We start from the raw sequence: 27,284 nt of genomic DNA, 5'->3' as shown, positions 1-27,284 counted from the left end.
ATCGCGGTGTAATTTATTTGTGATGACTGTTAGACCTGTGGCTGTGCGGAGCCTTTGCTAAGCGTTCGGGATATTATAAAATCCGACTCCGGATTGGGAGCAGGGTTGAGATCTCGAAGGCCCGGGCGCTCGTTCAGTCAAGCATCGAAACCGCGACACAGCCACCGTACAACTTCGAGATGTGGTCTAACGCACGACTATGTCTACCCCGAGAGCTTGCGTGACATAGAGGTAAACTATCACGTCACCCTCAAACTCTGCAGAGCCGCCATTGGTACCGCCGCTGATCGAACAAAAGATTTGTTCAAGCCCATTACGTCTCATGCTTCTCGAGCCCATCACAACCGATCTATATACCTTTCACGAGGTAGAGCTTATCACCATCGGCTCATCGTTACTTATTGTCACTAATGAACGGCTTTTACAGCTCAACTAAAGTGGTACACTTGATCAACAAGAGCGGACTCGTTTGCCCGGCGTGATGGCAATGCCACGTCTATGGAGCCCCGTTCGATGGATGATTATTACACTATAGAAGAGATTACGGAGATATGGCGCCAGTTTAATAAGGAACGATCCGAATGGACTCTTCAACAACATAAAGAATGGCATACGTTCCTGTACTATCAGTGTCTCGCCCGGGATAGACGCTATAAGCAGAAGACACTTTCAGAATATCTTCCAGACACCACGTGGATCACCTCTGGTCTCTTTATAGCCTTCTTGGAAATACTGGATAACTATAAAACTATTTTTAGATGCGCAGTGTGGTCAAAGGATTATATCTATAAATTCGTTTGCCCGGACTGCTCGGTATTCGGGATTACAGTAATTATGATGGGAGCTTTATTCAGTTTAGTATGCTTCGTGCACTCATTATCTGTGGTATTATTAGCAATTTGGAAATACAAACGATGGTTACCTTTGGCATTGGCCCTGTTTTGGACAACCGGATGCCTGTTGGATGGAGTGCAGCAGCTTTACAAAGCTCGGTTAGGATAGTATATTGTTGAAAGTGGACGAGTATAGGATCACCTATAGGTACAAGACTGTCTCCATGTGTTAATGTATTCTCCGTTTCCATTATTGTAGTTAGAGACTATGCAAAAAGTTTTGGAGTATTACGGTCAACTTACTACCCATATCTTTTTGCATGCTCGGCTAAAAACCTTAGACCTTAGGCACACTATTGCTTTATAAATATTATACGTCTCTCCCCTATAGGACACTACTAGATCGGAATATTCTAAGGTATTAAAGAGGCTAGGCCGGAGGAGTTTTCTAGCTAATACGTGACCTTTGATAGATATATCTAGAACAGCACCATACTTAGAGCAAGTTAGGCATAGCATAGAATATAATACGGCTGGCTAAGCACCTGATACTTCTCTACGTAAGCGCGCTAAACTGTTTATGCCTAGACGCACTGTAACCCCCTTTAAACGGATAAATCCGGAATGCATACTTTTAAAGGTTAAATATCTATAAACGTTCAGAGCTCTCTTCGTTTATTATAAAACTATTAATCTAATACTCCGAACTTTAAAGTTTTGTAGATAGTCGTGGTATAATAGAGGTGTAGAGCGAATTTAGTTCTGGGCGCTCTAAAAAGAACGATCGATAGTATGGCTAAGAGCGTTGTATTTTTTTAGCTATATACTAGTTCCTTAGGGAGAAATATCTAGAGAATAATAATATCACAATCATAACTTAATTAAATCGTGGGGGAGAGAGTTAAGAGGTCTAAACAATGGATTCATTGCGGTATGGGGGTTTTTGCGCCACATAGGGAGGGACGTTAGCAGTTATTGGAATATAAAGGTCAGCTTAAAGCTCTAACGTGCTCAGCAAATTGCTTTTCATCCAGCTCTGGTGTCAACGACCTGGCTCTCTAACTTCTTCAATAGGGGAGAGCAAACGAGACGGCATATATGCTGGATTCTATTTTGCATTGTACCTCGACCCCACCCCCAAATCCTCCTTCTCTTTGCTGAATCCAATTGTCATATAATCTCTTCTATTGGCTTCCATCTGGAACTCTTCCCCTCTTTCATTGCCGCATTATCCGACAATGCTACTGCCATCCAAACCCGGACAGCCATTCACTTGTAATAATACAACTTCGGAAATAAGGGGACTGATTCCTGGTAAGGGTTTAATCTTGGCTGGTGGTTGGATCCCATGTGCAAGGTTCGTATACCCCAGTATCCAATGATTTCATTTCTTCCTCAGAAAGCTCGAAGTCGTAGATATCCACATTCTCCTCGATCCTAGGCTTGTGGACAGACTTAGGTAACGGGACGAAACCCTAGTAAACATGTCAGTTTAAAAGTGGAACAAGATCTTAACTCCCGCCTTACCATTTGCAGGCTCCACCGCAGTAGGATCTGGGAAGTAGTCTTATTATACTTCTCCGCAAGAGGCATAAGAAGCGGGTCGTTGATCTTCGTGGCGCGAACCAGCGGAGAGTATGCCTACAACAGTTAATCTATTGCACAATTCAAGAAGTCAAACGAATACCTATACCTCAAGAATCACACCCCTCTCCTTACACCAGTCCACAATGTCCTTTCTTGCAAGCCACGGGTGCAGCTCCACTTGGTTTACACTTAACACCCCACCCTTCCCCTTGCCCTCAATTTGTTCCGTCTCTTTGATATACTCTTCTAGCTCTTCCAAATGATGCACTCCATAATTCGACACACCAATCGATCTCACCTTCCCCGCCTCCACCGCATCCGCAAGCGCCCTCCATGCCTGCAGCCTTCCCTTTCGGCCACCATACGGCGCATGGATGAGGTACAGATCGATGTAGTCGAGCCCGGTTTTCTGGAGCGTAGCATCCACATGCTTCTGCGCATTGTCGTAACCGAGCTGACCTGCCGGGATTTTCGTGGTGAAAAACAGCTGGTCGCGGGGAATGCCGGATTTCAACATGCCCGCAGCGGAGGTCTCCTCGTTGCGGTAGCCGACGGCGGAGTCGACCTAAAAATGGCATGAGCAGCGGAGCAGAATGGAGAGATTGCGGAAATGCGTCTGCGCGTCTCACATGTCGGTAGCCCACTTTGATGCCGTGGGAGACTACTTCTTCGGCGATGTCCGCCGGGCTGGGAGCGGGTCAGTCAAGGTTGGAGATTTTATGGACTCTGAAGGGTTTTATACGTTTGATAGACCTGGGTTGATTAGCGCCAGGTTTTATGATATTTCAACACCATTGTACATTAGATGAATGAAACGCGATCGCCGAGAAAGGTAAACGAATAAAAGGACGACTTAAAAATAGAAGAAGGGAACATAGCGGAAACACTCACTCCGTATCCTAGAACTGGAATTTCATATCCAGAGTTCATTCGATACTTTGTATTGATATCAAATTTCGTCATGACCGCAGCAGAAATACTGAAAGGACGTTGGAGGGGTTGCCTGAGAGTCCGCAAATGTGACTGTAAGATGCTTGTTCGAAAAACCACAGTCTTCATGCTCAGGGCACTCGATAAAGATGCCCTCTTATATCTCCAGAGGTCGAAGGGTGTATTTCAAATGCGCGATTAATTATTACTGAGCTTTGCGATTGGGGCGTACGTCGCTTATGTACATCGCATTACAATCAATTGTGCACTCGGGCCAAGACTCTTCTGCCACCAATAAGATTACTTAGAATCCCTAAGGCGGTAGGGGAGAGACTGTAATGCCTTAATAATACAACGGCAGGAGCTATATAAGTCTAGAAATAACATTAATTTAATTAAGAATTGTGGTTTACATACCCTAGAATATATAATAAGTTTTATTTGATTAATAGTTAATTGTATACGAATCTAACCTCGGAGAGTATTTGTTACAGACGTTATATTGGAAATGTCACAGCTACTAGGAGAGGAGCTGGGCGAGCTGCTAGAGGTAGCACGGGCCACGATAGACCCAGTAGAACCATATAACGGGTGGTAGACGAGTCACATGATGTCACGAGACGAGGTACACGAGGAAAGGTGGAGAATTTACGTAATTCGAATTATTTTCCAGCAAACTCTCAAGGAAAGTTTGATAGTATCCCTTCGCCTGGTAAATTGGTCCAACAGTTATCAATAAGAGCAAAGCCAATAGAACCAATCAGATCAAGTTGAGATGCCCAATCTTCATTTTGCCAGTGCATGGATCACCGGATGGTAGGACGCTACTAGGGAAAGGGATAGTTTCGCAAGCTTGATTCACAGTGCACCGCTGAGCTTGTCGGCCGCCACGTGGTATTCGATCACGCGCATTCACGACTACCTGGATGTATCCATCGTGGAAAGCTGGAGAGGAAAGCATTCGGGACCAAAGTGATCTTTAGTCCATAAGGGACACGAAACGATGTGAGGTGAGATAGAAGCAGACTGACGGCACAAATACGATTATGCAGGCATCATAAGATGTGTGATGTCGAATATTCTAAGACTCAGGGTGTATTATTTCGTTAATCCATTTACAAACCATTCTTGAGACTGTTTCGCTATGTTTTTCGTCAACGCAAAAAGTATGGGGTATCTTATCACTGAATATTTGTGGTCTCCATGGTACTTCCCTATCGTTTTCAGGGCTTCGAGTTTTAATAATGTTATTTTGTATCTTGGGACCGACCAAACTGTCCTTTTCAAAATGTCAGATTCTATTTCCCCATGCGCTCCGCATATACATACGTTTTTCCCAAAAAAGAGAACCAGTCGCGGACTAGCCTTCCCCTCGGCGCCCCAAACCTCTTCTCCCCATTGGTCTTCTTTGATATGTTTCATCTCCTCTCGTGCCAGATAGCTGCTGCTGTTAGCTTTGATTGAAACAAAGCGATCGGGTGGAGCTACGCACATCGTCTGCACAATACCATGTGAACTCTTCAGAAAATCTGACGCTGCGACTGCCGCCCACGGAGGGAAAAGGAGAAACCATTTCAGGAAATTGTAGAGCAAAATCCACGGCAGAAGAAGCCCCAAAACCCATACGGTGGATCCGGCAAGAACTGCTGCGTAGGGCATACAGACGAGTGGCTATACCAAGGCATGGATTAGCAAACCCACGGAAAAGCAGGCAACATAGGTAAGGAATTCTGTACACTTACGCTCAATATCCTGCCTAGCGGTGACTTTGCGAGGTCGACAATGGTGGGGAAAAGAAGGATACCCTCTACGATCTCTAAGTTTGGCTCAGATGGCTGCTGGTTGGCATGGCGACGACGGAGCATTTCCATCACGATATACGCGCCAACCGAGTGACCGATCAGGATTGTCCTGACTGGGCGTGGAGTTGGTATATCCAACTCCTTTGCGAATTCGGAAAGCTGTGACTCGGTGTACATGATTTGGTCCTGGAGAGTGTATGGTGCCACGGATAGAGGTGTGCCTGATCCTTGAAATCCAGCGAGGTGAGCTGCACATACGCGAATCACCCTTGGGGTTGAGACATGCGATTCTTTCAACATCGAAGCGAGCGTGGCAAGGAAGTGAGTATAGAATTTTGGCAAGCCTGGATTTCCTGGGACGAAGAAGATGAGGCATTGTTCCGGTTCTTCTGCCATATTTTCTACTTCTGGACTCGCGTCGAATTGTAAGGTATCGTGACGGCTGAAGCCGTCGTTCTCGAGTAAAGGAATGGCCTCCATCCTGGAATCTGAGGGAATTGACCTGGTTGAGAAGACGTAATAAGGCTGAGGAATGAAAAGGAGATCAAGGTGTGGGGGTGATATTTCACAAGAGTGGCTTAGCGGTTGCCGTCCCGCGAAAATAGTTTCTTGAGGTTTCGTAGTGTGTGGACCTCACAGGAAGGCGGGAGTCGCACGAACACAGTGCTTCAGTAAATGCGGGGTTTCAAGACTATTTGTGATAGTTTTCGGCGTAATTTAAGCGCCTAGACATCGATCGTAATTGGTCTATGTAAGCGCAAGTGGCTTCTTATCTGGCATCACAATTTCGCTTACTTTTCGGCCCCATTGAAGAAAGGTGATAGAGATATCGTTTCGTTTAGCATAGTGAGGTATGTCGGAGCTATGAGCAGATTGTTAGTTTCAAGGAAGCCTGGAAATCGTTCATCAAATCTCCACCGTGGATAGACATACCGCCTCCGGAATACGCGAGTCTACAGAGACACAAGGCTGAGGAGATTTTCTGGGCGTGAATTCACTCAGGGCTGAAGATTCTATCCTTTGGAGACTTCTATTTTTAACAGAAGGCTGAGGATACCTTCTTTTCGTGAGCCTGCTGTTAACCGCCAATCGGCCAAAAAGACCGGTCCTTTTGGCAGCGCCAATTAGGACAATATATAGCCTCAAATTCCGACACCTGTGTCCTTAATCCACCATACCTCTCGCCGTTGTGCCAGGTTCATCCTTCAATTCCATTTCCTGCAGCCTTACGACTTTGCTCTAAGGACATGATGATAGTTTTTTATATTCCCAGCGGTTTCGTACTCGTATTGTTCGCCTCTCGATGCTACGCAGCCCCCCAAAATTTGACAGTGACCCCTGAGCCCCGCCGAAGAGGCTGGGTAAGTCAACCGGATGGGCGTGGGACAATCGACATTTTATCAACGTGTCTTCTCACGATCTTTTTATGTACCTGGACTGCTATCCACCTGAATGTCCCCGGGCCGACTGACACCCACTGGGTGATTGTCCGCCGCAAATTCCGATGGATGATACAAACTATCCTTGGACCGGAACTCGTTCTCGGATTCGCAACCGGCCAACGTGCTGAGGCTAAACGCTCACTCGACATACTTCATGGCCTAGGATATACCAATTGGACCATTCGCCATGCCTTCTTTGCCAACATGGGAGGATTTGTGCTCGTGTCCCCAGACTTGCCTAATTTTCCCATCAACTGCAAGCATTTGTGTTATCTGGCCACGCATGGATATATAAGCCTCCCAGACATCGAAGTTGAAGATGTATGGGACAAGAGTAAAGCGGCAGGGTTTGCCAAAGTCATAACATGCCTACAGGTTCTTTGGCTAGCGATTCAAGTCATCGGCCGCGCAGTACAGCATTTAGATATTACCACACTAGAGATTACAACGCTAAGTTTCGTTATATGTACTTGGTGCTCGCAACTTCCTGCCACGTCAGGTCTAATTAGACATAGGTACACTCGCCATGTACTGGCAGTGGATGGACAAGCCCCTCGATGTTGAAAGACCGATCCAAGTCCACACCACTTTTAGAATAGCGGAGATCCTTCGTCGTGCCGGCGACTCAGCTAAAACGCCCTACCGCCAGACGCCTCTCGATTTCATCGACGACCTATCTCCTTCATGGTTAATCGATCTCCAATCACACCTTGGGTTCTCCACTTGGAGTCGCAAGAGACCATTACGTAGGTTTAATAACGATCGTTTTCCTGTCGTCGGAGCCAGTCCTAGCTCAATCGCCTTATTCGTGGTCAATATGATATATGCGGCTATACATGTTGTAGCATGGAAGTTCGATTTCCCGACCTATCTGGAAATGTGGCTTTGGAGATCGGCGAGTGTTACTGTGATTGTAACCACATTCACCTTCTGGATGTGTGAGTCATACCAAGATGGGGTGCGGCTGGGGCGATGGGAGCGATGGTACAGGATTCTACGCAAAAAGGGAGACGTCGAGGCGAACCGGGATGGACCAAAAATACCCTTCATCCCTACCTGGGAGATTGTCATTGTGACGCCGGTTGCTGTGCTGTACACGCTCTCCCGGACGTATTTAGTTGTCGAGTGTTTTGTCAGTCTGCGTTCGTTACCCAGTGGAGCCTTTAAGTCTGTGGAGTGGTCAGAATTGGTGCCTCATTTTTAGAGTATTAATAGCTCGGTCCAATGCTAGTCGGGTGTTAGTTAGGACGGGATATTCAGAATCTTTACGATGGAATTTGCCTAGCTCGTTCCGGGGAAATTTACAACTGACGAAGGCAAAGAGATTACGAGTGTCCAAGACGCCGATCTCCGCATATGAGAGCGGCGAAACAAAGAGAATTGAGATGTGAGTAATGAAACAGACGATTTAGTGTTCACGAAGTGAATCCTGATACTCGCAGAAAGGAGCCCTAGGTGTGTGAGTGCCGATAGATTCTACGGATAAGATAAGGTGGGCTGTGCTGGTGCTTCGGCTTCGGTGCGAGCGCTTTCACCCCTCTTCTCATTTCCGGTCCATCTGCCGTTGTCAGCCTTCCGCCGTAGAAGATCGAGAAAGAATGGGTAGTACTTTCGCAGCCCTCACTACCATACAAATGTCTCTAGATGCAACGCGATCTCCTTACATTCACATTTCAACACCCTTGTCTGAGCTTGTGTGACTGCGTTTGCAAGGTCGATTTTGAAAATTTCCGGCCCACACCCGAAGAGAATACTCTTCTCACCATTTCTCACAAGCTCTCATTATCTCAGGGAACCGTGATCACCCAAACTCTGCCATCTGGGCGTGATGGAGACGAGTGCGAGGGTGCTTGGGCCGGAGCATCCTTCCACGCTAACCAGCATGACCAACCTGGCGTCGACGTACAGGAATCAAGGGCGGTGGAAGGCAGTGATTGTATTGGGCTAGACTATAGTAGATTTAAGCTCAAATCTAGTCCGTCTAATTCTTTTAAATTTGGCTCGTAGAGCTCCAAGGGAATCCAATGTAAATATATACTATAAATAGTAAGCCTTAGTACGATTTTGGTGTTAATACTAAGACAGGTAGGTAAGTAAATATACTAAATCTAATGCAAAAAGAGCCTATATTACACCTAATTGAGCTTATCTACTATATTAACCTTAGTTTCAAGTAGCTCTCGTAGCCGTTTAATCTTAGTATTAGCTACCGCGAGTTCCGCTTAGGGGTTTAAGACGGTAATTATTTTACTATTTAAGGTATTTAAAGGTCCTATAGCTACTTTGCCGGCTACTATATTTGTCGACCTGAATCAGGTTATCTTATCACCGACTCAGTCATTGACTCAATCATTGACTCGGTCATTGACTCGGTCACCTACCCCTTGTTTCCATTGCCACCCCCCCTACCCCCTTCTCGTTCTCATTTCCTACACCTTTCCTATGTATATATAGAGGCTCTAGAGCCACCATTCAAGAGACAGAGTCATTATTCTTTTCTTACAATCGGTGCACGGACTACCGATCGATAATATTTCTTAGCATAATAATAGGGCGTTAGGTAATTTCTAGAAAGTTCTTTTAGGAGTTCTGGTCCGTGCGGGTCCCGTTCTTCGTATTCTATTCGTTTTCTATTTATTTTCTATTCGTGTTCTAATTATATTTCTTAGGGTTCTTATTCTATTCTTTTCCGTAAATATATTTAAGTTCCTTCTTAGGAAAGAGGGTAAAAAGAGCTTTAGATAATATTAGCGACTTAGTTAATTAAGGCACGAGCACGGCAAGGATACATATAAGCCTGCACGATTGGATTATCTATCAACGAAGATCCAAAGCTAGAGAAAAGGAAAGGGAAGGATAAGTAGCGCCGCTCGAAGTTTTATACAATCTCCTGGTCACGTGACCGCAATCCGCCGCACTTTGCCGCAATCTGCTTGTACCGTAACATATTAGATCCCGCAACAGTCACGATAGATTCGCGAGCACTGTCTGTCTTTTTGGCTATATGGCGACGTGGAGCGGGACATGTTACATAAATTAGTATAAGAACCAATAAAGTTATACTATAATAAGAAAAGATCTCAAGGACCAGATCTAGAAGAGGGAGATAAAGTGTAGCTACTATATAAAATTTTAAAAGCCGACGACTAAGTAAGTTGGGACGATTCGAGATTTTAGAAAAGGTTACGGACGTTATATATAAGCTGGACCTACTACTACGAATGAAGATCTACCCTGTAAGCACGTTGCGATATTAGAACTAGCACACGGCGATCTAGAACTAGCGGTATACGAGGTAGATAAAACGAGACGCGGAAAATGTGTATAAATAGTTTTTAGCCTCCTATCAGATTTGGCACAGATCGAGATCTTCTGGAAGAAGCTTGAGGTGGTGCCTCATATCAATATTGCGGAAGATCATTGTGCGGGAGAGAATTGTAAACACAGCTCGATACGAAGCGGACAGCTTGGAGAGCTTATCCGTGAGGGGGAGGATTGAAAAAAGCGAGCGGAAACATTGACAGGCTTCATATGAAAACTGCTACGCACCAAATCCAGAAGAGAATGCCATAGCTCTAGTGATGATTACGCAAAGCCCGGATTGGAATCTCACCAAATAGAAGACATAGAAGCCTACGGACTGAGAGTAGAAATAAGCAAACCATGCTGTACGCTAAAATACTACTTCCCATGATCGTCTCTCCACTCTTCACCATTCCTTACTCCACTCGGGGATACATACCCACTCACTAGCCCGGCGTCACTATCCTCATCATCCTCGAACGCAGTGGGATCTGCTAGGGGTTGAGATTCTGGATCAGAGCTAGCTGCCTTCACCCTCTGCGATCCATGTTCATGCACGTCTTCATCCGCAGATACCGAGATGCCTCTTGGTCCCCACCTACGAGCATCAGGTTTCGGCCGCGCGCCAGCCCCGTCGCCTTGGCCACCCAATACGGGAGCCTCTTCCTCGTCAAAATCTCCGCTCTTCCGCCCAACGATACGGCTGATGAGCCAACCCCGACTAAGATCATCTGAGTCTACAACACCACCGTGTCGCAGCTTCACGCGCTGCCTTGTCCAATACACCCATGCGAAATCAATGATCAACGCTGTTTGGATGGTTCCGAAGGTCCAGGATGTGGGGTCTGTGTAGCCGGGCTCCGTGGCACCCCTGACGATCCAGTTCAAGATGTAGAGAAAGCGATAGGTGCCAAGGGTCACCAAATAGAAGGAATCAATCACAGTCGGGACGGTAGTTTGGCGAAGAAGAAGGAGTTGTGGAACGACGCAGACAGATTCAAGTATTTCGGAAAAGGTCCAAAGAATCTATAGAGGGGAAGTGGAAGTTAGTATTAGCATCATTTTTGCGGAGCCTTGAACCATGAGCGAAGTTGGTATTCACCTTGAGGATCGTACTGGTTCCAATCATATGCTTCTTGAATATCAAAAACCAGAATGGAGTAATTATCACTGAAGCAAGGAAGCAATAAACGCCAAACTTCCACGCCTTTTCTCGTTCTCTTGTTCGCGCATAGACACGCGTCATCAGAAGGATGATGTAGAGCGAGGACACCGTGTAGAATATTTTTAGACAGAAGTTCCATGTGTGTTCCCAGTCACTCGTAATGGGTGCTCTAAAGATATCCAAGTAGCGGGTGAGAAATACGGCAGCATAGAGGGCTTGGGTAATGAGGGAAATGCCTAGTAGCAAGGAGTTAGCTATCTGCATAAACCAAAAGGTCCTAGGGCACAGCACAGTACCTTCGGCACTCCTGTTAGAGTGTATAGACCAAATCAAAATCAACTTTGAAGTCGTATGCGAGACGTCTCCAAGAATGTGGAAGACGTTGAACGTGAAAGGTGACATGGTAAGGCTGAGAAGGGCTCAAGCTGCTTGAACGGGTAATCAGGCCGTAGCGGATCAGTAGCGCATAGCAGTGCTATTTGAGGGTCGCCTCAAAATAGGAAGAGTATTCGAAAGGTGGGATACGAGACCGATGGATTAGGTGTAATCTATAATAAGGTGTTCTTGAGCTCCCATTACATGTTGTCGTCGTGGCTTCGCGGGTCCGTGCAAACTGGGGAACAAAGCCGCCAAGCCAGTCCAGCTGATACCGCATTACGTGGAACTCACAGCCACCATTCTACCCACAATTAGCGGATGATGCGACGGCTTCTTAGACTCTTCTAAGATTCTTCTATAAGCTTTATAAATATCTTAAGGCTTGGAGAACAGCATATCGTCCGCGAAGAGATGACGATGGTATGGGATAAGGTCATTATGTGATTTGTATCACCGTCGAATTTGAAAGTCAAGTTATCAGTGGGTAATTGATTCTATTACTTGTGCTTGCTTCTGGCCATAAGTTTCCGTATTTCAACAATTGATGAGTAACAAGACTAAAAGCATCTCGTCGTCAAGTGTTCACAACATTATGCCCATAATAACCAGAATAACGACTTGATCCCACGGGAGTATTCAGTATGTAGGCCGGTCAGTGGACGTCAACCAAACTGGGAATATGGTACTGGACTGTGGCTTTTAGGCCTGCTCGAGAGAGCCTATGCTGTCGCATCAATTCCAACCACTTCCAATGCGATTGCAGTAATGGCATTACTATTAGTTTTATTGATCCGTACTTAGTAGATCGCACATTTCTATGACGCTGCAGCATGCTGTTAAAGAGCTTTGAGGGGAACCACACACCCATGATCAACACGTTAGTTGATTTGACTTACATCTTCTGTGTAGCAAATACTGAGTTTTTCTAGATCGTCCAAACTCAGTCACATAGTATTCCCTTTATTCCCTCTGCTGATGATGCCGGATGAAAGCTGTAAAGGTAAAGATGAGCATAGGAAGAACAGTCGCAACTTCGCAAATGTCTCGAAACCGTTCAACTCCACAGTGATAGGCCGGTGAACCATTCTGATATCGATTTACAGAGGCAAGGTTACATCTTGGGTAGACAAACAGCTTCGAACCAGTCTGCCCTTCCGAGTATCGGTGGACGGTAGCCCCAAACTGCTGGAGAAAAAGTCTGGTATTTGTAGTTGCCCAGCGCAGCAACTTTGATATACTGCAGATATGCCGAAAGGCGGAAGTTTATCAGGGCTAGTCTCAAATTCCATAGTTTGTATCCTGATAGTGAGTAGGGGGTTATACGATCTATGATTTGCCATAATTCCTCGGTACTAAGAATATATGATCCTGTGAATTAAACTAAGCAAAAAAAAAATTTAAAGGCATGTATGTCAGCTAAGGAGCTGTTCGGTTGCAAGTTTTGGCTCCAGATTGGTTTGATTGTGATTCTGACGTGATCGTTCGGTTAAAGGCCCCAGAATAAGACTGGAGCTCCAGATCAACTCTATTCTAAATCCCATTCTGATCTGAACTTGCAACCGAACAACCCCTTACTCTAGGTAATATTTTAACATGGGTAGTTTGGTGTGCCTCTCGACCTTCCTTTCTCGTCGGCGGACTTTCACATTTACGTCCAAAGAATCTTACCCAAGGAAAGACGTGCTGCGATGTCTTGGTTTAAACGGTAGACGGGCCGCAAAGCAGGATACGTTTTACCAGATCTGAGATAGGTACGAGATGGTCGAAATTGGAGGATGAGAGCCCGGGTAGGGTACGGGGTAGCTTGACCTTTGATCAAGCCGTGACGGAGAGGTCCGGATAATTGAAACAGAGGGATCCGTGTGGTCGGTAGAAAAGAAGGCAGCAAGATGCATCGCGATGGGGGAGCTGGCGGCGAGGAAGAGAGAATTTGTCACGGCAAAGAAAACAATGATACTACCCCAGGCGTGATTTGTAAAGGTGCCACGCGTGAAGAGTCAGTTCACGTGCGGCGATGCAGGTCCTGGGTCCTCTTCCAGCCTATTCGGGTGAAAGTGGCTTGGCAGGCGCCTGGTTTCGGTCTCGGCCCGTTTCAAGACGGGTAGCTCTCTTTGGTCGGTGATTTGCCGTCACTTCGCCGAGTATAAGCCTCAAATGTTGTCGCTCTCGCTTTCTGGAGCAAAAGGTATCATCGCGATATATTCGGAATTCAACCCAACGACTCACTACTCTCATGCAGCCAAGGCGTATTTCTGTATATCCGCATGAGAAATTGCGGAAGGTGAAGCCTGGAAGAATTTCGTGGCCAAACAAACCATGCGAAGAAACTATAAGCATGAGTAAAGTCAACCCCCCAGAGAAGCATTCTCTAACGTATGAAGCGAATCCGAATGCGGCAACTGTGCCAACTAGCCCCAAGTAACGGCGATCTGGCAGGTGCATGGATGCGGGATCCCGACGGAATGGCGCCTCAAGGGCCGCCTCTCCAGACCCGGTTTGATCCTTCGAGGCGCAAAGACGCTTGGACCTCATGGTACGATTCCAGCTCTTTTTGCAAAATTTAGCCGCCCGGCTTGTCGATCGGTGATACTCCTCCCTGTTCAGCAGCACGACAATGCATTCGCTTTCGTTCCTATTTGCCATGATTTTGGGCAGGGTTAATATGCTGATCGGGCTCGGTGAATGCAGGCACGGCATCTGACCGTTCGTTCGGCCTACTCAGATACTTGGCTGCTCAGATACTTGGCTGCACCTGTATTGGGGCCCAGTCACTGTCAGCTTGCCCTGGAAGCGAAATGCCTGGAGTCACTCAATACGTGCTATTAAGTTGGCGAGAAACTTGATGACAACGGCCCAATCGTGGCGAAAACCCCGGCTCTGTTTGATTTCGCATCCGAAGCTACTTCTGGGGTATATCTTTCATAAATGATAAGACAATCCTGATGAAAGTATGAAATGACGACATGAGGAGCTGAAGGGTGTGAAATGGTTGCGTTTGATGCCATGCTATGAAATGTCTGCTGAAGACTGCATTGATACGGAGCAGGCGAATGTTTCAAACTAAACCTCTTGCTATTTTAAAACTCGATGTGCCAGCTGATGCTGTTCCAAAAATGATATGCCGAAGCCCAACTTTCTACGTACACATTTGTGCCGTCCTGCAACAGCACATAAACCAAAAAAAAAAGCGCTTTGTTTTATTTCCAGCCACATAGTGTAGCAAAAGTACAATAGCTTAAATCGTCGATGCGAAGGTTTAACGTAAGAGGCCCTTCACGGCTATTCATCAAAGCTAAGTATCGCCTGGGAAGGATTCCGGAATAAACCACGAATAACATCCGACTATTGTCCCGCCGCATCCATGGAGTTTCAGAGAGTAGCCCGTCAAGTACACATACGATCAATCAAGGGTCTTTGTCTCCATGAGGGATGCAGGGGGTGTTGGATATGATTTGCATTGGCAACAAGTGCGGGACGTCTGACGGGAATCCCCGCTGGCATCAATCGCAACAGCTTGCTGCAGCTCTCGGGGAGATCAGGATGCAGGTGGGCGCTAGGACCGCGATTGGGATGGTCATCAGACATCGATGCCACCCAAGAGGACCGGCGCAGAGTCGAAGGCCGTAGAGAAACGGCATGGTGGGCACGTCCTTCCGGTTTGGGTGGAGACAGAAAGCACAGGGCAGTGGGCAATAGATTTGATTAAGCATTTGAGAGCGGTTTTAGCCATTGGGATCAAAGCAATGAAAACGGGGGAATCGCAGGTGGCTGACCGTGCGTGAGATGTCGAAGGTGAAGGTGGAGCGGTCGGGGCAAAAATACGAGAAAAAGGTATGTGCCCCGAAAGGGGCGAGATTAACAATATTTGAGTCTATTATTGGGCGAATTAGCTGTCAATGGATGCCTCTGCCACTCCCGGTTGGGGGTCTATTAGGCGCCCTCGCTAGCTGGCAGGGCCTGCGTTTCATGTCTGACAAGCCATGTTGGGGCCATTTTGCTGCAATTACGCGCCCTGCTCGACCAATCGCCGGCACGTGCTAATTACGATTTGAATTCTCCGGCCTGCAGGACAATACACTTCACCACTCATGCCTTGATCCGAGCGCCATCTGCAAGACTTCGACGAGGCGCAAATATCCCCAGCCCTTCTCGAAGGATGCAAATCCTGGTCACTCCAGGGCAGCAGTCGGGGCACCGCCGTAGAAAAGCACAGACAACCGTTCGTCACAATCACGCAGCGCTGCAGCAAGGCAGAGTGCATTTCGATCAGATGAAAGATGATGGACGCGGTTTTAACCCTGCGGCAGCGCCGTCAGCGACCCTTTCCGCCCGCGTCCGGGAGGGGAACGCTGGGGGTGCTCGCCTGTACTGTGGTGCGAACTGTTGAGCGATGCAGCACGCTCGAGATTGTTGATTCTCTTTGCTCCGAGGGCATGAGATCTTCAAAATGCCATCTACCTCTTTCTAAACATCGTCGACCCTCTCGGCACCCAAGAGCATGTTCCTGGCGATGGGCAGGCCGCGCCATTGGGCCGGGCATGCCCGCAGAAGGAAACGGACAGTGACGAGGCTCAAGCCTTCCCGGGCCCTTGGTGTGCGGATGGAGAAGGCTGGCGCTAACTTGCATAGCCAACGAGCTAGTAGCCTCGAGGCCTGCTAAATCCGTTAACCAGGGTAGCGATAGAGTTGTCGCACTAACGCTCTAGGGCTGCGTGAGCATTGCCATACTACGATAAATAATCTTAGACCTCCGCCATGCTTTCCAACATCCAAGCGTCCAAACCTGCATCCTCCTGCTTTGTAGAGCTGTGCCGTACTAAACGCTCTACTGCGGAGGTGTCCAGCCTCGTTATGCCCGGCTGGTCTGAAATACACTCTGGGTGCAAGCACTCATGCCTGCGGCACTGAAAAGTGCTGTGCCCCCACCAACGAAACTATCGTGGCCAACACCTTTCCACCAACACCACTCTTCTACCGCTCTCCCACCGTCCCCTATTGAAATGTCCTCAGAGTCTTTGCCTTCCTACATGCCTGGCATTACTGAGGCCTCTCTTCCTCCTCAAGACATAAGCAGTGGCTTGCCAAGCTCCAGTTGGTATAGTACTAGCATTCCTGCCCCAGAATGCCAAACCGAGGTCAGCATTACTTACATGCCTGCACTACCACCGCTGATAGCACTTCAAGCAGGCTAGCTATGGTCAGTTTGGATACGACCCGCCCTACGTGACGCCACACACTTCATCTCTGGCTTCATTCTCCCCTCCAACGGAATTCTCAAAGCATGTTGATGCTCCGCTTTCTGAATATCAAAAGGCTTCCTCGTTGACTGGATTTTCTCCCGCTCCGGAATTCTCAAAGGTCACCCAACCTCCCACCCAGGAATACACCAGGGTATCTGAGAGCTCTTTCGCCAACATTCCAAGGACGGCTGATCCCTCTTACCTTTATGGCTTCGTTCATATGGACTCTCAATTGCCAGCAAGACCTCGTAGTAGTCCTAGCACTTTCAGTCCTACTAACCCTCCGGGTGGACCGATAGATTACTCTTGGACTCTGAACCCATTAGGGATATCAACTTCTAATGCACATGAGTCGTTCTATTGCGGCACAAGCTGCCCGCCCGTGCGAGCCCGCACCCCAAGATGCAGCGAACCTTCTATGACTCCAGTCACTGAGATTGCAGCTCCTCAGCCACGGCGTACGTACGCTCCGATACTGCCGCATCCAGTTGGTGTGCAAAAGATGGGCCAGTTGAAACGCCCTCGTGAGGAGGAAGACTCTCCGGACGCTACCAAGAGAAGGAAAAGATCGGAGTCTTCTACAATCCCTGTGGATCTTGGAGAAGAAGACCGTCTTTTGATCCAGCTGAAAGACGAGGAAAATATGCCCTGGAAAGACATCGCCATCAAGTTTCAAACGGACCTCGGAAAAGTTTACCAGATCCCAGCACTGCAAATGCGATTAAAGAGATTACGGGAGCGGATGCGAGTCTGGAGCGATGCTGATGTGAGGGCCTTACGTTCGGCAAACGAGTACTGGGCTCAAAGCAAGTTTGAGATAATCAGCCAGAAGGCAAGTTTTTCCTCGAGGCTTCCACACTTCAAAAGCTTAAATATCCAGATGCTTGAATACGGTGCGGCCGAGCGGTGGTCAGCCCGTCAATGCGCCCGAAAATTGGCGGAGATTGACCCAGGCCCAACACCCTATACTACCTACGATCACTCCACACCTTCGTACACGACTTACGCAATGAGTCCAGTTGAAGGCCCGCCTTTCCTGCCCTTCCTGCACATACCTTAATGAGCTTCATTCCCGACACTTACTGAGTGTGATAAATGGGGTTAAATGGGGAAATTGATCGATCCCTTCTCACGATTTGCAACCATAGCTATGATGGCTATCTAGGTCAGACTGCATTCCCTCGCTCGGCTGTCCTTTCTTTCCTGAAGCGTTTTGTGCGCTGTTTTCGTGCGCTGTTTCATGCCTTCAGGTCTTACGTTATTCGCTTCTTTCTTGTACGTATTTACACCCCTCACCAGGGTTAACAGGTGCTAGTCGCCACAGATGTTGGTTGCGCGACTGGAAATCATGCATTGGCATGATTGGGGAACGCGGCCATCAAACCTCTCAACCGTGTATTAAGAGATAACGCGGAACTCACAACTTCTTTCAACTCATTCATCATGAACATTCATCTCATACTCCCAGAGAATCTGGCTTCCAAATTGTTTTGGAATACCTCCTTCTGTTTCCACTGCTGTGCCAAAAATTCCCGACACACAGATACTAACTTCAGATCAGCATGCACCACACGCTCGAAGCTACGTATGCATGAGCCGCGTAGGCTAATCACACGTCTGGGGCTAAAATTGCTTTGCCGCAATCAATTTGCTCCTCTGAAAAATCTGTTGATCACGAGCACCGGCCTTGAATAAATCTTGATCAATTGGGTATAACGATGTCTACCTTTTCTTCATCCTTTCCGGCACTGTCTATCTTGCGGTCCATGCTTACAAAATAAGTAACAAGGTAGTGCCCTGGACAGTTTCCGGAATAATCTCTTACAATGATCCGAATCTCTAGCTCCCAAACACGCATACTCTTTAGCCAGTCCCAAGAAATTCCCCGGGGCCTCTGGCCGGCCTTGGTGGCTAGCAAGACAACGAAGCCAAAGTTCCTTCGTCTTACGAATGGTCGATCCAAAAAGAATATCAAGATTCTAATTACTTAGTCTAAAATTTGCACCCCAATCCGTCTTGAAGAAAGCTCACATACTCTTCAGAATTTCCAGGGCGCTCGAAATTCGGCGGCAAAGTGAGAACATAACCAATCATATTAGCAAGGCCACATACCTAATGCGACCTCAAATCCTCCACGCATATCTTCTCATGCATTGCCGGGCGGACTTGAAGGTAGAAGCGGAACATGCGGTAATATGAATGGTGGAACTCCCTCGCGCCTGCATTGCTTACACGCCCCCAAACTGTGCCGCTGATACGCCCGTGTAGCCCAACGGCTGCCTGGAGTGCCTGACCGTAACGATAGAAGCGGACTAGGATATGCGGCACAGTATGCTGGCTCTGATGTGGCAGAAATTTTTCCCCGTTTGCGCGTTTATTTTTTGTTTAAGCTTGACTGACGCGGCTCGCCGCCTGCTGCCTGCTCACATCTAGGCTCAACGCCAGCTGTCCGGAGTCTCACTATGAAGGGACTGTTTCACTTTTCATACTCTTCGTAATACCTTCCTGCTCTACTTGCATACGCATCCTGCTGCTCAACATCAAATTGTTTCCGTGGATCGCAAAGTTGCAACACATCTCCAACTGCAATGACTACCAGCTGATTTGTGCAACTGACGGATATCAGAGAGACCTCGCTGACCCTTGAAATTCGTACCAACTGTCCCCTTTCATCAATCTTTCGGTCAGGCCATGGAAGTTTTCCATCGATATAATAATGGCAGATTACTTCAGTCCCATAGCCAACAAACGCTCACTCCCTTACAGCTGCTATCGCTCCGGGCTTCCTCCATTGTCGAGTTTTGCAGCTGCAAGTAATCCGCCACGAGGGCACTATAAATCCTTACTCCATCACCTTCAGATCTCTCCTCATAGAGGCTCTGTTTGCAATACTTTGACACTTCATACACCCTCTGGCCATTGATGCTAGATGGAGCGATGAATCTCGAGGACACCAGCAGGGATACTATGTTTGTTATGCTGTAGCCCAGGATATGCCGTTTATACCCTGAGTCAACTATAAGCAATAGGTAGGATCGTAGGGAGCAGAGTCTTGTCTAAGCTCCAACCAGATACCTACAGATAAAAGTAAGAAACAGACAAGGAGTCTCTAGCTGCAGCACAATTTTTCTTACCTCATTGCTCTCGCTCCAGCCATTTTGCTTTGTAAATTTCCGACCCAAGTGTGGTCTTCTTATTTTGACCACAGTCCTTTTATTCATATCACATTTACCATCAAAACCTCCCAATTACTAAATAGAAGGAACCTTTGGTTGACACAACCTTCCATTCTTTCCATTGTTTCCCTTCTATCACTGTGGAATGCCGAGCGGCGCACTACAGATAGAACCTAGACTGAGTCACTGTAGACTTGCTAACAAGCAAGCTGTCAAGCCCGCATTGACTATTAAGAGCTCCTTGCACAGCATCACGGGCCAACAAAAGTGCCTTGCACGAGTGCTCCTACCATATTTCGGTCTGTGCGGGTTTGATAGCTTGCTTGTTAGCAAGTCTGATCTAGACTTCAGCGCTCAATAAGTGTACCGTCGTACTCCGACTATTTCAATATAAATATTTGTTTTAACTGGTTAGAGCTTTAAATGTGTGCAAATGTGTCCATATACTGTCAATTTAAACTTGGGCATTTATAATCTAAAAAATTTGTATGTTTACTTAGAAATAAGCAAGAAGCGAGTTCGCTGATACGACTTAGTACTGTGGGGTCAGCACCGCCACATGCCACGTCTGAATCTGAAAACGATCTACGCGCGTGCTTCGGGTTGTCCCAAAATCTTGCCAAACTCTCGAGAACAACGACCAAGTCTGCGACGTAGACATAGCTGTATGTCATGCTATGAGTTGGGCCGCATCGCAAAGTTGAACGGTGATCGTCGCTGGTCCCGAGGTTGGGAGTTCACGCTTCAGTTGACTCAGCAACCGCGCCACGCTAATCCAACGTGAGCTCTTCATCGTAGCAGGGCATTTGGCGGTGCTTAACCGCCACAACGCCAAGCCCGGGAGAGTTGTTGGTTCCAACGCACCAGCCCACAGTAGAACCGCTTCTTGCCGGCTTTCTATCTTCACTCTATAGCGCCTCAAAAACAAGGGTGTGGCAGGAGTGGGCCGGCCGCCCTCCCTGCTTGTGGTGGCAACATTCAGTGCTAAATCGCTTTGATTACCGTTAGATATTGCTCGCAAGCATGCTTACGTAGCGCGACCTATTCCGCATTTTACTAGATTTGGCCTGCTGCTATAAGCAAGAAAAACAGATTCACTGGGGTCTTTGCTAGGTCTATTAACTAAATAATCTCTTTCAGGCTACGCCTAGGATATTTATGAGCATGCAACACATAAAATAAAATCTCTTTAAACTCTAATCTCCATTTTCTCTAGCTGCCACCTATTCAGAGTTGTAAGCAATGATGTTGTGGATAAATGGTAAGCCCCAAGGACCTTTTTCCGCAGCTGGAAGCATTTTTCCATTAGTAAAATAGCCTCGTCATTGCGGCCTTGGGCCTTGAACGTAAATGCGAGATTTTTTACACTGGTCAGGGTGGAAGGATGCTCCTCCCCAAGCACCCTTAAGCTCGCCTCTATCACTTGCACAAACAGCTCTTCGGCCTCCTTCCACTGCCCTTGATTCCAAAAAATCGACGCCAGGTTAGGCATGCTGGTTAGTGTGGAAGGATGCTCCTTCCCAAGCACCCTTGAGCTCATCTCCATCACTTGCACCTCCAGCTCTTCAGCCTTCTTCCACCGCCCTTGTTTCCTGTACGTCGACGCCAGGTTGGCCATGCCGGTCAGCGTGGAAGGATGCTCCTCCCCAAGCACCCTTGAGCATATCTTTAGTTCTTTGGCTTGAAGCTCTTCGGCCTCCTTCCACCGCCCTTGTTTCCTGTACGTCGACGCCAGGTTGGCCATGCTGGTCAGCGTGGAAGGATGCTCCTCCCCAAGTACCCTCGAGCTCGTCTCCATCACTTGCACCTCCAGCTCTTCGGCCTCCTTCCACCGCCCTTGATTCCAAAATGTCGACGCCAGGTTGCCCATGCCGGCCAGAGTGTCTGGATGCTCCCCCCCAAGTACCCTTGCGCTCGTCTCTATTACTTGCATAAATAGCTCCTCAGCCTCCTTCCACCGCCCTTTAAGATTGTATGCTAATCCTACCATCGCCATACTACTTAACGTCTTTTCCTGGTCTTTACCAAGCAGCTTCTCTCTTACTTTCATCGACTTTACCGACATCTTCTCCGCGTCAGCAGTACTTCCTTGTTGCGACGCATACCATGCCGCATTATACAGTAGTAGAGCCCACTCCTTGAATGATTCCTCCCTCTTAGGCTGCTGCGCTAATGCCGACTTTACATGCGGGAAAAGCGCCCGGCATTTTGTCCAATCCTCATACTTCCCGGTTGGAAACTCCCTGCAAAGATTCGTAATATACTTCCTCTTCCATCCTTCGAGCTGCCCCTGACCTTCCAGCCACTTCCGGGTGGCTAGCTGCACTAGCCCATGCATCTCGAACATGGTTGCATCGGTGGTAAGGGAGATGAATGAGTAGTTTCTTAGCGTGAGAATATCATCTTCAAACCCGTCGTCGACGCTGGCGTCTAATGCGCTATCTTCACTATCACTCTCTTTATTATTTTCACAATCTGCCCCCAAATTTTCGCACCTATTTCCCGTCCCGCCCTGATCCCGAAGCAGCACTTCAGGAATTCCTTGCCGGTCAAAAAAGCTCATGAGTGACAGCAGGTCAGCTGCGGATCGCCTCGTCTGAAATATATAATCAAACGATATTTGCCAGGTGATAATAATAGAGTTTTTGGCCTCCCAGTCTCTACGAAGATGCCCTCCGTTATAGTTTAAGAGACTCGTCTTTACCTTGTCGCCCTCCCGCAACTTCTCAATATACTGCCGTACGGAACATCTTGGTGCTCGTTCCTTAATGTACGCAGCCGCCTGGACGATAGCAAGTGGCATAAACTCAAGTGCTGCCGCTAGTTCAGTAATATCTGACTGGTCACTCTGTATTCCCAGCTTTTTTTTACAAAGCGCCAGCGCTTGCTCTTTATCCATTGGTTCTACAGTAATTATATTGCTCTCTTCCACCAGTTTCAACGCCATGTCTCTACTTCGCGTCGTAATAAGAACCGACCCGGTCGCGCTTGGAGGCAAATACTGAAAGAATGGTTGTGCAGAACCGCTACTTAGGCCGCCTTCCTGCGCCTCCTGGCTCGTAGTTTGAGGCGTAAGAAGGAAGTCGGCATCGTCGACGTTGTCAAGAATAAGCACCCACTTTCCCTTCTTATTACGTAGCCAGTCGTGAACGAGCTTGAAGATATTCGCCTTCGGATTCCTTCGGTCGGGAATCTTGACTTGGTCTGCAACTTCCCGAAAACTTTGCTCAAAACGGGCGGCGTTGCTCCCGTGCACCCAGAAAATCCACGTATTTTGCGACTTATCTCTGGCTCGGTAGGTGTATTCAATGGCAAGCTGCGACTTCCTGTGCGCTGGTCAGCAATCAAAACTAAGCTCCAGGCCGTTTAAATTGTACCCTATTCCGCCGAGGCCAACAAGCGCCGCCCTAGATGCTGGCATGGATAGTTTTTCGTGGATTTGATCGAGCAGCGACTGTCGATCGACGTAGTCGGGGTCGCGGAGGAAAGGGATGTTGGAGGAATGGCTCGGAGGTAAGTCTTCAAATTCATCCTGTAGAGACTCTTTGATCTCCTTCTGAAGCCGGTTCAATGCCTTTTTCCGTCCCTCACCGTATATAAGCGGCATATGGATGTCGAAAATGCCTAGTAGAGAGTATGCCGCGTCTTCTTCACGTTTTGTCTCGCGTCTTGCTGCCCATGACATTCGCTCATCAACGCTGAAACAAGACAAGGGGCTTCCTTGAAGAGCTTGAATGGTGATTCCTGTTATCTTATGAATTTCCTGCACGAGTGAATTTTTATCACCAAGTCGCTCGCCCTCCGCCGAATAAAATTTAACGGATTTTGGAGCAATAAGCTCTTGAAGCGTCCAGCCCCGAGTAAACCATCTGCTATGCTGAAAGGCTGGTTTCCATGTCCACTGAGAGGACAGCTCATTCTCGATAGAGCCACAGATCGAAACATCGGATAGATGCACGTAGCATATAGTCGCATTATGGTACCAGCGAAACATAGAGTTGATAGCCTCTGAAAGCTCCGTGCTGCTTGATTTGTCGATACAGCAGGTGTCCACCCAGGAGTATTGTAGACCGTCATTGGCAGCTTGCTTTCCACAGAACCGGATTTTTTCGTACCCAGCTTTGTCCTTCCCTGTACCCTCCACTAGGTCCTTAAAAGTGACCTCTTCGTCATCCGCTCCCCAGGTGTGCGAAAGAATAGCATAGCGCGGAATGTTATCGCCAACAAACTCAACTAGGCTGAACTCGCCGTCTTTAAGTTTCAAAAGACGCATTATGATGATAAGATTGTCGGAGAGCCCCAGGTAAGGAAATCGTCAAGATAGATATGTGCATGTGGTGTGTTCAAAGAACTACAAGGTTTATGGAAAGTACGTGGGGCAGCGGGCAATGCAAGGCGGCTGAGCTTCAATGATTCACTGTCACGTGGCTTGTGGACCGCCTTCCGGGTAAATGTTGCGGTCCATGCTTCAACCATGACTCGTTAATCATGCTTATGGGTGATATATAACATCATTAAAACGATGAAGCACTGCTTGCAGGGAGGGTGGCCAACCCGCTCCGGCCATACCCTTGCGAGCCGCTACTTTCACGAACAATGATAGTGGGTAAAAAAATGATCATGGTTGAGATTACGAAAACGCACTATTAATGCTATAGAACACGTGTTTTAGATCTGACGCTTTACCAGATGTGTAAGGTGGGGCATTCCGTCGCAGGGTTGAAAGTTTGCATTTGTTGCGCTCCCCAAGATGGAATCCCGAATCGGAGCCAAGACCTAGCCCGGCGGCTGCAAGCCATCGGCTGTGGCTGATGGCTGAACTGCCAAGCGCATCGATGCGTGTAGTGTATGCACATGCACAAATGCTCCTGTTCGTGTTCAGCACCGTATGCTGTACCTGGTAGAAGGGCGGGACAGATAATGCAGGTGCGTTAGCGAAAGGATCACGTTTTTGGCTCAGGGTTTCACAGGTAGATACGGGAGTGAGATAATTAGCGCCTGTCCCCACCCTCCGTCTCCGCCAGATCCCTCGGTTCTCGTCTACATTTGCCATGGTATTTTGATAGCTACATAGCAATCTCCTTGTATGCCCCTGACATGGGACTGCTCAGGCCTACGCCGCTTAGCTTCTAGCTGCTTCTTTTCACCAAGTTGGGTTTCCTGCGATCCGTCTTGTCCCCTGCGCTTTCGTGTATGCAGCTCTTCTTGTTTATCGCCCGGCGCTATTTGGCTACAAGCTCCCAAATCAGCAATGATTCTCGTCTAAGGTTCCGCCGGTGCTGCTGATGCTGGCCTTGAGCTGCCCTTATCTGGAGCTGGTACATAGACCCGGTAAGACCCAGCTACGTGTGTAGATTCTACAGTCGTAGCTCTCTACACGACTAATAACATTTGAGGCGCTCATCATGCTGTTCAGGAATCTCGCCATTGGTCTAGCTGCTGGATTTTGGAGCTTTCATCACTGTGTGGCAGTCGCATTTGAGCCCCGCGCCAATGAGAAAAAATGCCAGAAGACAACTGTTGCTATATTGTAAGTCTCAATTGAGCTCTCCCAAGTTTTTAGACTGACTAGGAACGTGTAGAGGCGGTGGTGTTGCTGGAATTACAGCTGCGGTAAGCTTCTTTGACCTTCCCTACTCTACCATAGCTCACACAACTCCAGCAAGCTCTATCCAACCAGTCAATTACTGACTTCCTAATTGTTGAGTACAATGGTGACATCGGAGGTCGAATGGCCCACACCAATTTTGGCAAGAAATCGGACGGGACATCTTATGTTGTAGAGCTTGGTGCGAATTGGGTTCGTAGCTCAACTCACTGTGAAGCGACCCCACATCGGAATTGAATACTCATATATATCTAGGTACAGGGCCTTGGAACCGAAGGAGGCCCTGAGAATCCCATATGGACATTCGTACGTCTTTCCAATGCTTTGATCGGACTGCCTAGCAGCAATGCTAAGTGAATTCTCTAGGCCAAGAAATATAACGTCAGCAACGAGTATTCAAACTATTCCTCTATCCTCACATACAACGAGACTGGGTATACCGACTACTCTAGTATGCTTGATGACTTCGAGAACGTTTACGCAACCATGGAACAAAACGCTGGCTATATTCTCACAGAGAATCTACAAGACCAAAGTACGCGAACCGGGCTGGCATTGGCAGGGTGGAAACCAAAAAAGGACATGGCTGCTCAAGCCGTGGAATGGTGGGAATGGGGTGTGTATGAATCCTTTGCTCTATGCTGATCCTTCAACACAATTCTCTAAGGGAGTGAAAATTCAAAAAGCTAACACTCCCGCAGACTGGGAGACGTCCTACACACCTGGCGAATCTTCTCTTGTCTTTGGCATCACCGGCTATAATCTCACATTTTACCAATTCAGTGATGCAAACAACTTCGTTATAGACCAGCGCGGTTTCAACACTCTCCTCAAAGGCATCGCGTCGACATTTCTCAAGAAAAACGATTCTCGCCTTCTCCTCAACACCATCGTGACTGACGTCACATACTCCAAGGACGGTGTTACCATTACCAACGCCGATGGCTCTTGCATCAGTGCTGCCTATGCTATTTGCACTTTCTCGGTCGGCGTGCTGCAAAATGATGCCGTAACATTCAAACCAGCTCTGCCCGACTGGAAGCAGACGGCTATCGAGAAGTTTCAAATGGGCACGTATACAAAAATATTCCTGCAGTTCAACGAGACTTTCTGGGACCCGAATACCCAGTTCTTCCTCTATGCATCGCCGACAACACGAGGCTACTATCCTGTATGGCAGTCATTGTCCACTCCCGGTTTTCTACCCGGGTCAAACATATTCTTCGTGACGGTTGTAGAGTGGGAGTCGTACCGCATCGAAGCTCAGTCCGATGAGAAGACAAAGGCGGAGGTCATGGCCGTCCTTCGCGAGATGTTCCCAAATATTGATGTTCCTGAGCCTATCGCGTTTATGTACCCTCGCTGGAGCCTCACGCCCTGGACGTACGGGTCCTACTCCAATTGGCCCGTCGGAACCACTCTAGAGATGCACCAGAACCTTCGCGCGAATGTGGAGCGGCTGTTCTTCGCGGGTGAAGCAACTTCGGCAGAATATTTTGGCTTCCTGCACGGGGCCTGGTTCGAGGGACGGGAGGCGGGTGAGAGGGTCGCGGGCATGCTGGGGAAACAGTGTAAGAACGGCGATGGAGGGTGCGGTGATTATAAGAGTTATGAAGTGCTGCACGGGACGACACCTGTCGGTGATTATGGTGTACTCAATGGATGGCCGGTGAGCAGCTTCTATGACATTGGGTTTTAAGAGCAATGGGGGGAGTAATCTTGTCTAAGTTCAAATAAGAGCATTATAGAGGTGTTTTATATTTAACTGATAAGGCCCAAAATAATTAGCGGGGTTAACTTCGCCTCAATTCTCGGTTGGC

At 47.8% G+C, this 27,284-nt stretch overlaps 8 protein-coding genes across 8 annotated transcripts; 4 read left to right on the top strand and 4 right to left on the bottom strand.

Annotated features, from left to right (window-relative positions):
- Window positions 1–150: 150 nt before the first annotated feature.
- K441DRAFT_651514 (uncharacterized protein) lies at window positions 151–1,136 on the top strand (the record flags this gene model as incomplete). The annotated part of the gene is made up of 3 exons (XM_067647207.1): window positions 151–231; window positions 299–367; window positions 428–1,136. A coding segment is annotated over exon 3 (499 nt), but the record flags the coding sequence as incomplete, so codon positions are not given.
- A 1,019-nt stretch (window positions 1,137–2,155) lies between these two features.
- K441DRAFT_673071 (Aldo/keto reductase) lies at window positions 2,156–3,383 on the bottom strand (the record flags this gene model as incomplete). Its single annotated transcript, XM_067650615.1, has 4 exons — window positions 2,156–2,308; window positions 2,361–2,474; window positions 2,527–2,985; window positions 3,312–3,383. The coding sequence occupies 4 exons, from the start codon at window positions 3,381–3,383 to the stop codon at window positions 2,156–2,158; spliced, it is 798 nt and encodes a 265-aa protein (XP_067510047.1).
- Window positions 3,384–5,434: 2,051 nt separating this feature from the next.
- K441DRAFT_683854 (uncharacterized protein) lies at window positions 5,435–7,798 on the top strand (the record flags this gene model as incomplete). The annotated part of the gene is made up of 4 exons (XM_067651732.1): window positions 5,435–5,473; window positions 5,735–5,774; window positions 6,467–7,088; window positions 7,162–7,798. 4 exons carry the CDS (start codon window positions 5,435–5,437, stop codon window positions 7,796–7,798), a joined length of 1,338 nt encoding a protein of 445 aa, XP_067510046.1.
- A 2,477-nt stretch (window positions 7,799–10,275) lies between these two features.
- On the bottom strand, window positions 10,276–11,464 carry K441DRAFT_535134 (uncharacterized protein; the record flags this gene model as incomplete). Its single annotated transcript, XM_067642356.1, has 3 exons — window positions 10,276–10,923; window positions 11,000–11,298; window positions 11,359–11,464. 3 exons carry the CDS (start codon window positions 11,462–11,464, stop codon window positions 10,276–10,278), a joined length of 1,053 nt encoding a protein of 350 aa, XP_067510045.1.
- A 1,666-nt stretch (window positions 11,465–13,130) lies between these two features.
- K441DRAFT_104510 (uncharacterized protein) lies at window positions 13,131–14,293 on the bottom strand. The gene has a single exon (XM_067639919.1). It carries the CDS (start codon window positions 14,135–14,137, stop codon window positions 13,481–13,483), a length of 657 nt encoding a protein of 218 aa, XP_067510044.1. The 5' UTR covers window positions 14,138–14,293; the 3' UTR covers window positions 13,131–13,480.
- A 1,926-nt stretch (window positions 14,294–16,219) lies between these two features.
- Window positions 16,220–18,148, top strand: K441DRAFT_651505 (uncharacterized protein). The gene is made up of 3 exons (XM_067647206.1): window positions 16,220–16,575; window positions 16,628–17,512; window positions 17,561–18,148. The coding sequence occupies exons 1-3, from the start codon at window positions 16,333–16,335 to the stop codon at window positions 17,738–17,740; spliced, it is 1,308 nt and encodes a 435-aa protein (XP_067510043.1). The 5' UTR covers window positions 16,220–16,332; the 3' UTR covers window positions 17,741–18,148.
- Window positions 18,149–20,953: 2,805 nt separating this feature from the next.
- On the bottom strand, window positions 20,954–24,187 carry K441DRAFT_651503 (HET-domain-containing protein). The gene is made up of 2 exons (XM_067647205.1): window positions 23,234–24,187; window positions 20,954–23,182 (listed from the first exon to the last, which is right to left on the bottom strand). Exons 1-2 carry the CDS (start codon window positions 24,127–24,129, stop codon window positions 21,046–21,048), a joined length of 3,033 nt encoding a protein of 1,010 aa, XP_067510042.1. The 5' UTR covers window positions 24,130–24,187; the 3' UTR covers window positions 20,954–21,045.
- A 1,074-nt stretch (window positions 24,188–25,261) lies between these two features.
- Window positions 25,262–27,163, top strand: K441DRAFT_535614 (amine oxidase; the record flags this gene model as incomplete). Its single annotated transcript, XM_067642379.1, has 6 exons — window positions 25,262–25,386; window positions 25,439–25,469; window positions 25,519–25,656; window positions 25,720–25,770; window positions 25,831–26,080; window positions 26,166–27,163. The coding sequence occupies 6 exons, from the start codon at window positions 25,262–25,264 to the stop codon at window positions 27,161–27,163; spliced, it is 1,593 nt and encodes a 530-aa protein (XP_067510041.1).
- Between the last annotated feature and the right edge of the window lie 121 nt (window positions 27,164–27,284).

Source organism: Cenococcum geophilum (genome assembly GCF_001692895.1).
Source record: "Cenococcum geophilum 1.58 unplaced genomic scaffold K441scaffold_2, whole genome shotgun sequence".
Classification (NCBI taxonomy): Eukaryota; Fungi; Ascomycota; class Dothideomycetes; order Gloniales; family Gloniaceae; genus Cenococcum; species Cenococcum geophilum.
This window is presented reverse-complemented; position numbering and strand designations above follow the sequence as displayed.

What these genes read in the sequence shown, in the direction of transcription:
- K441DRAFT_651503 (XM_067647205.1), bottom strand. Translation starts at nt 24,129, where the DNA reads ATGCGTCTTTTGAAACTTAAAGACGGCGAGTTCAGCCTAGTTGAGTTT. An exon ending in GTTGGCCTCGGCGGAATAGG is followed by an intron (nt 23,183 to 23,233) that starts GTACAATTTAAA and finishes ACCAGCGCACAG; the next exon opens with GAAGTCGCAGCTTGCCATTG.
- K441DRAFT_104510 (XM_067639919.1), bottom strand. Translation starts at nt 14,137, where the DNA reads ATGCCGTGCCTGCATTCACCGAGCCCGATCAGCATATTAACCCTGCCC.
- K441DRAFT_651505 (XM_067647206.1), top strand. Translation starts at nt 16,333, where the DNA reads ATGCCTGCGGCACTGAAAAGTGCTGTGCCCCCACCAACGAAACTATCG. An exon ending in CCCCAGAATGCCAAACCGAG is followed by an intron (nt 16,576 to 16,627) that starts GTCAGCATTACT and finishes CACTTCAAGCAG; the next exon opens with GCTAGCTATGGTCAGTTTGG. An exon ending in TTGAGATAATCAGCCAGAAG is followed by an intron (nt 17,513 to 17,560) that starts GCAAGTTTTTCC and finishes TTAAATATCCAG; the next exon opens with ATGCTTGAATACGGTGCGGC.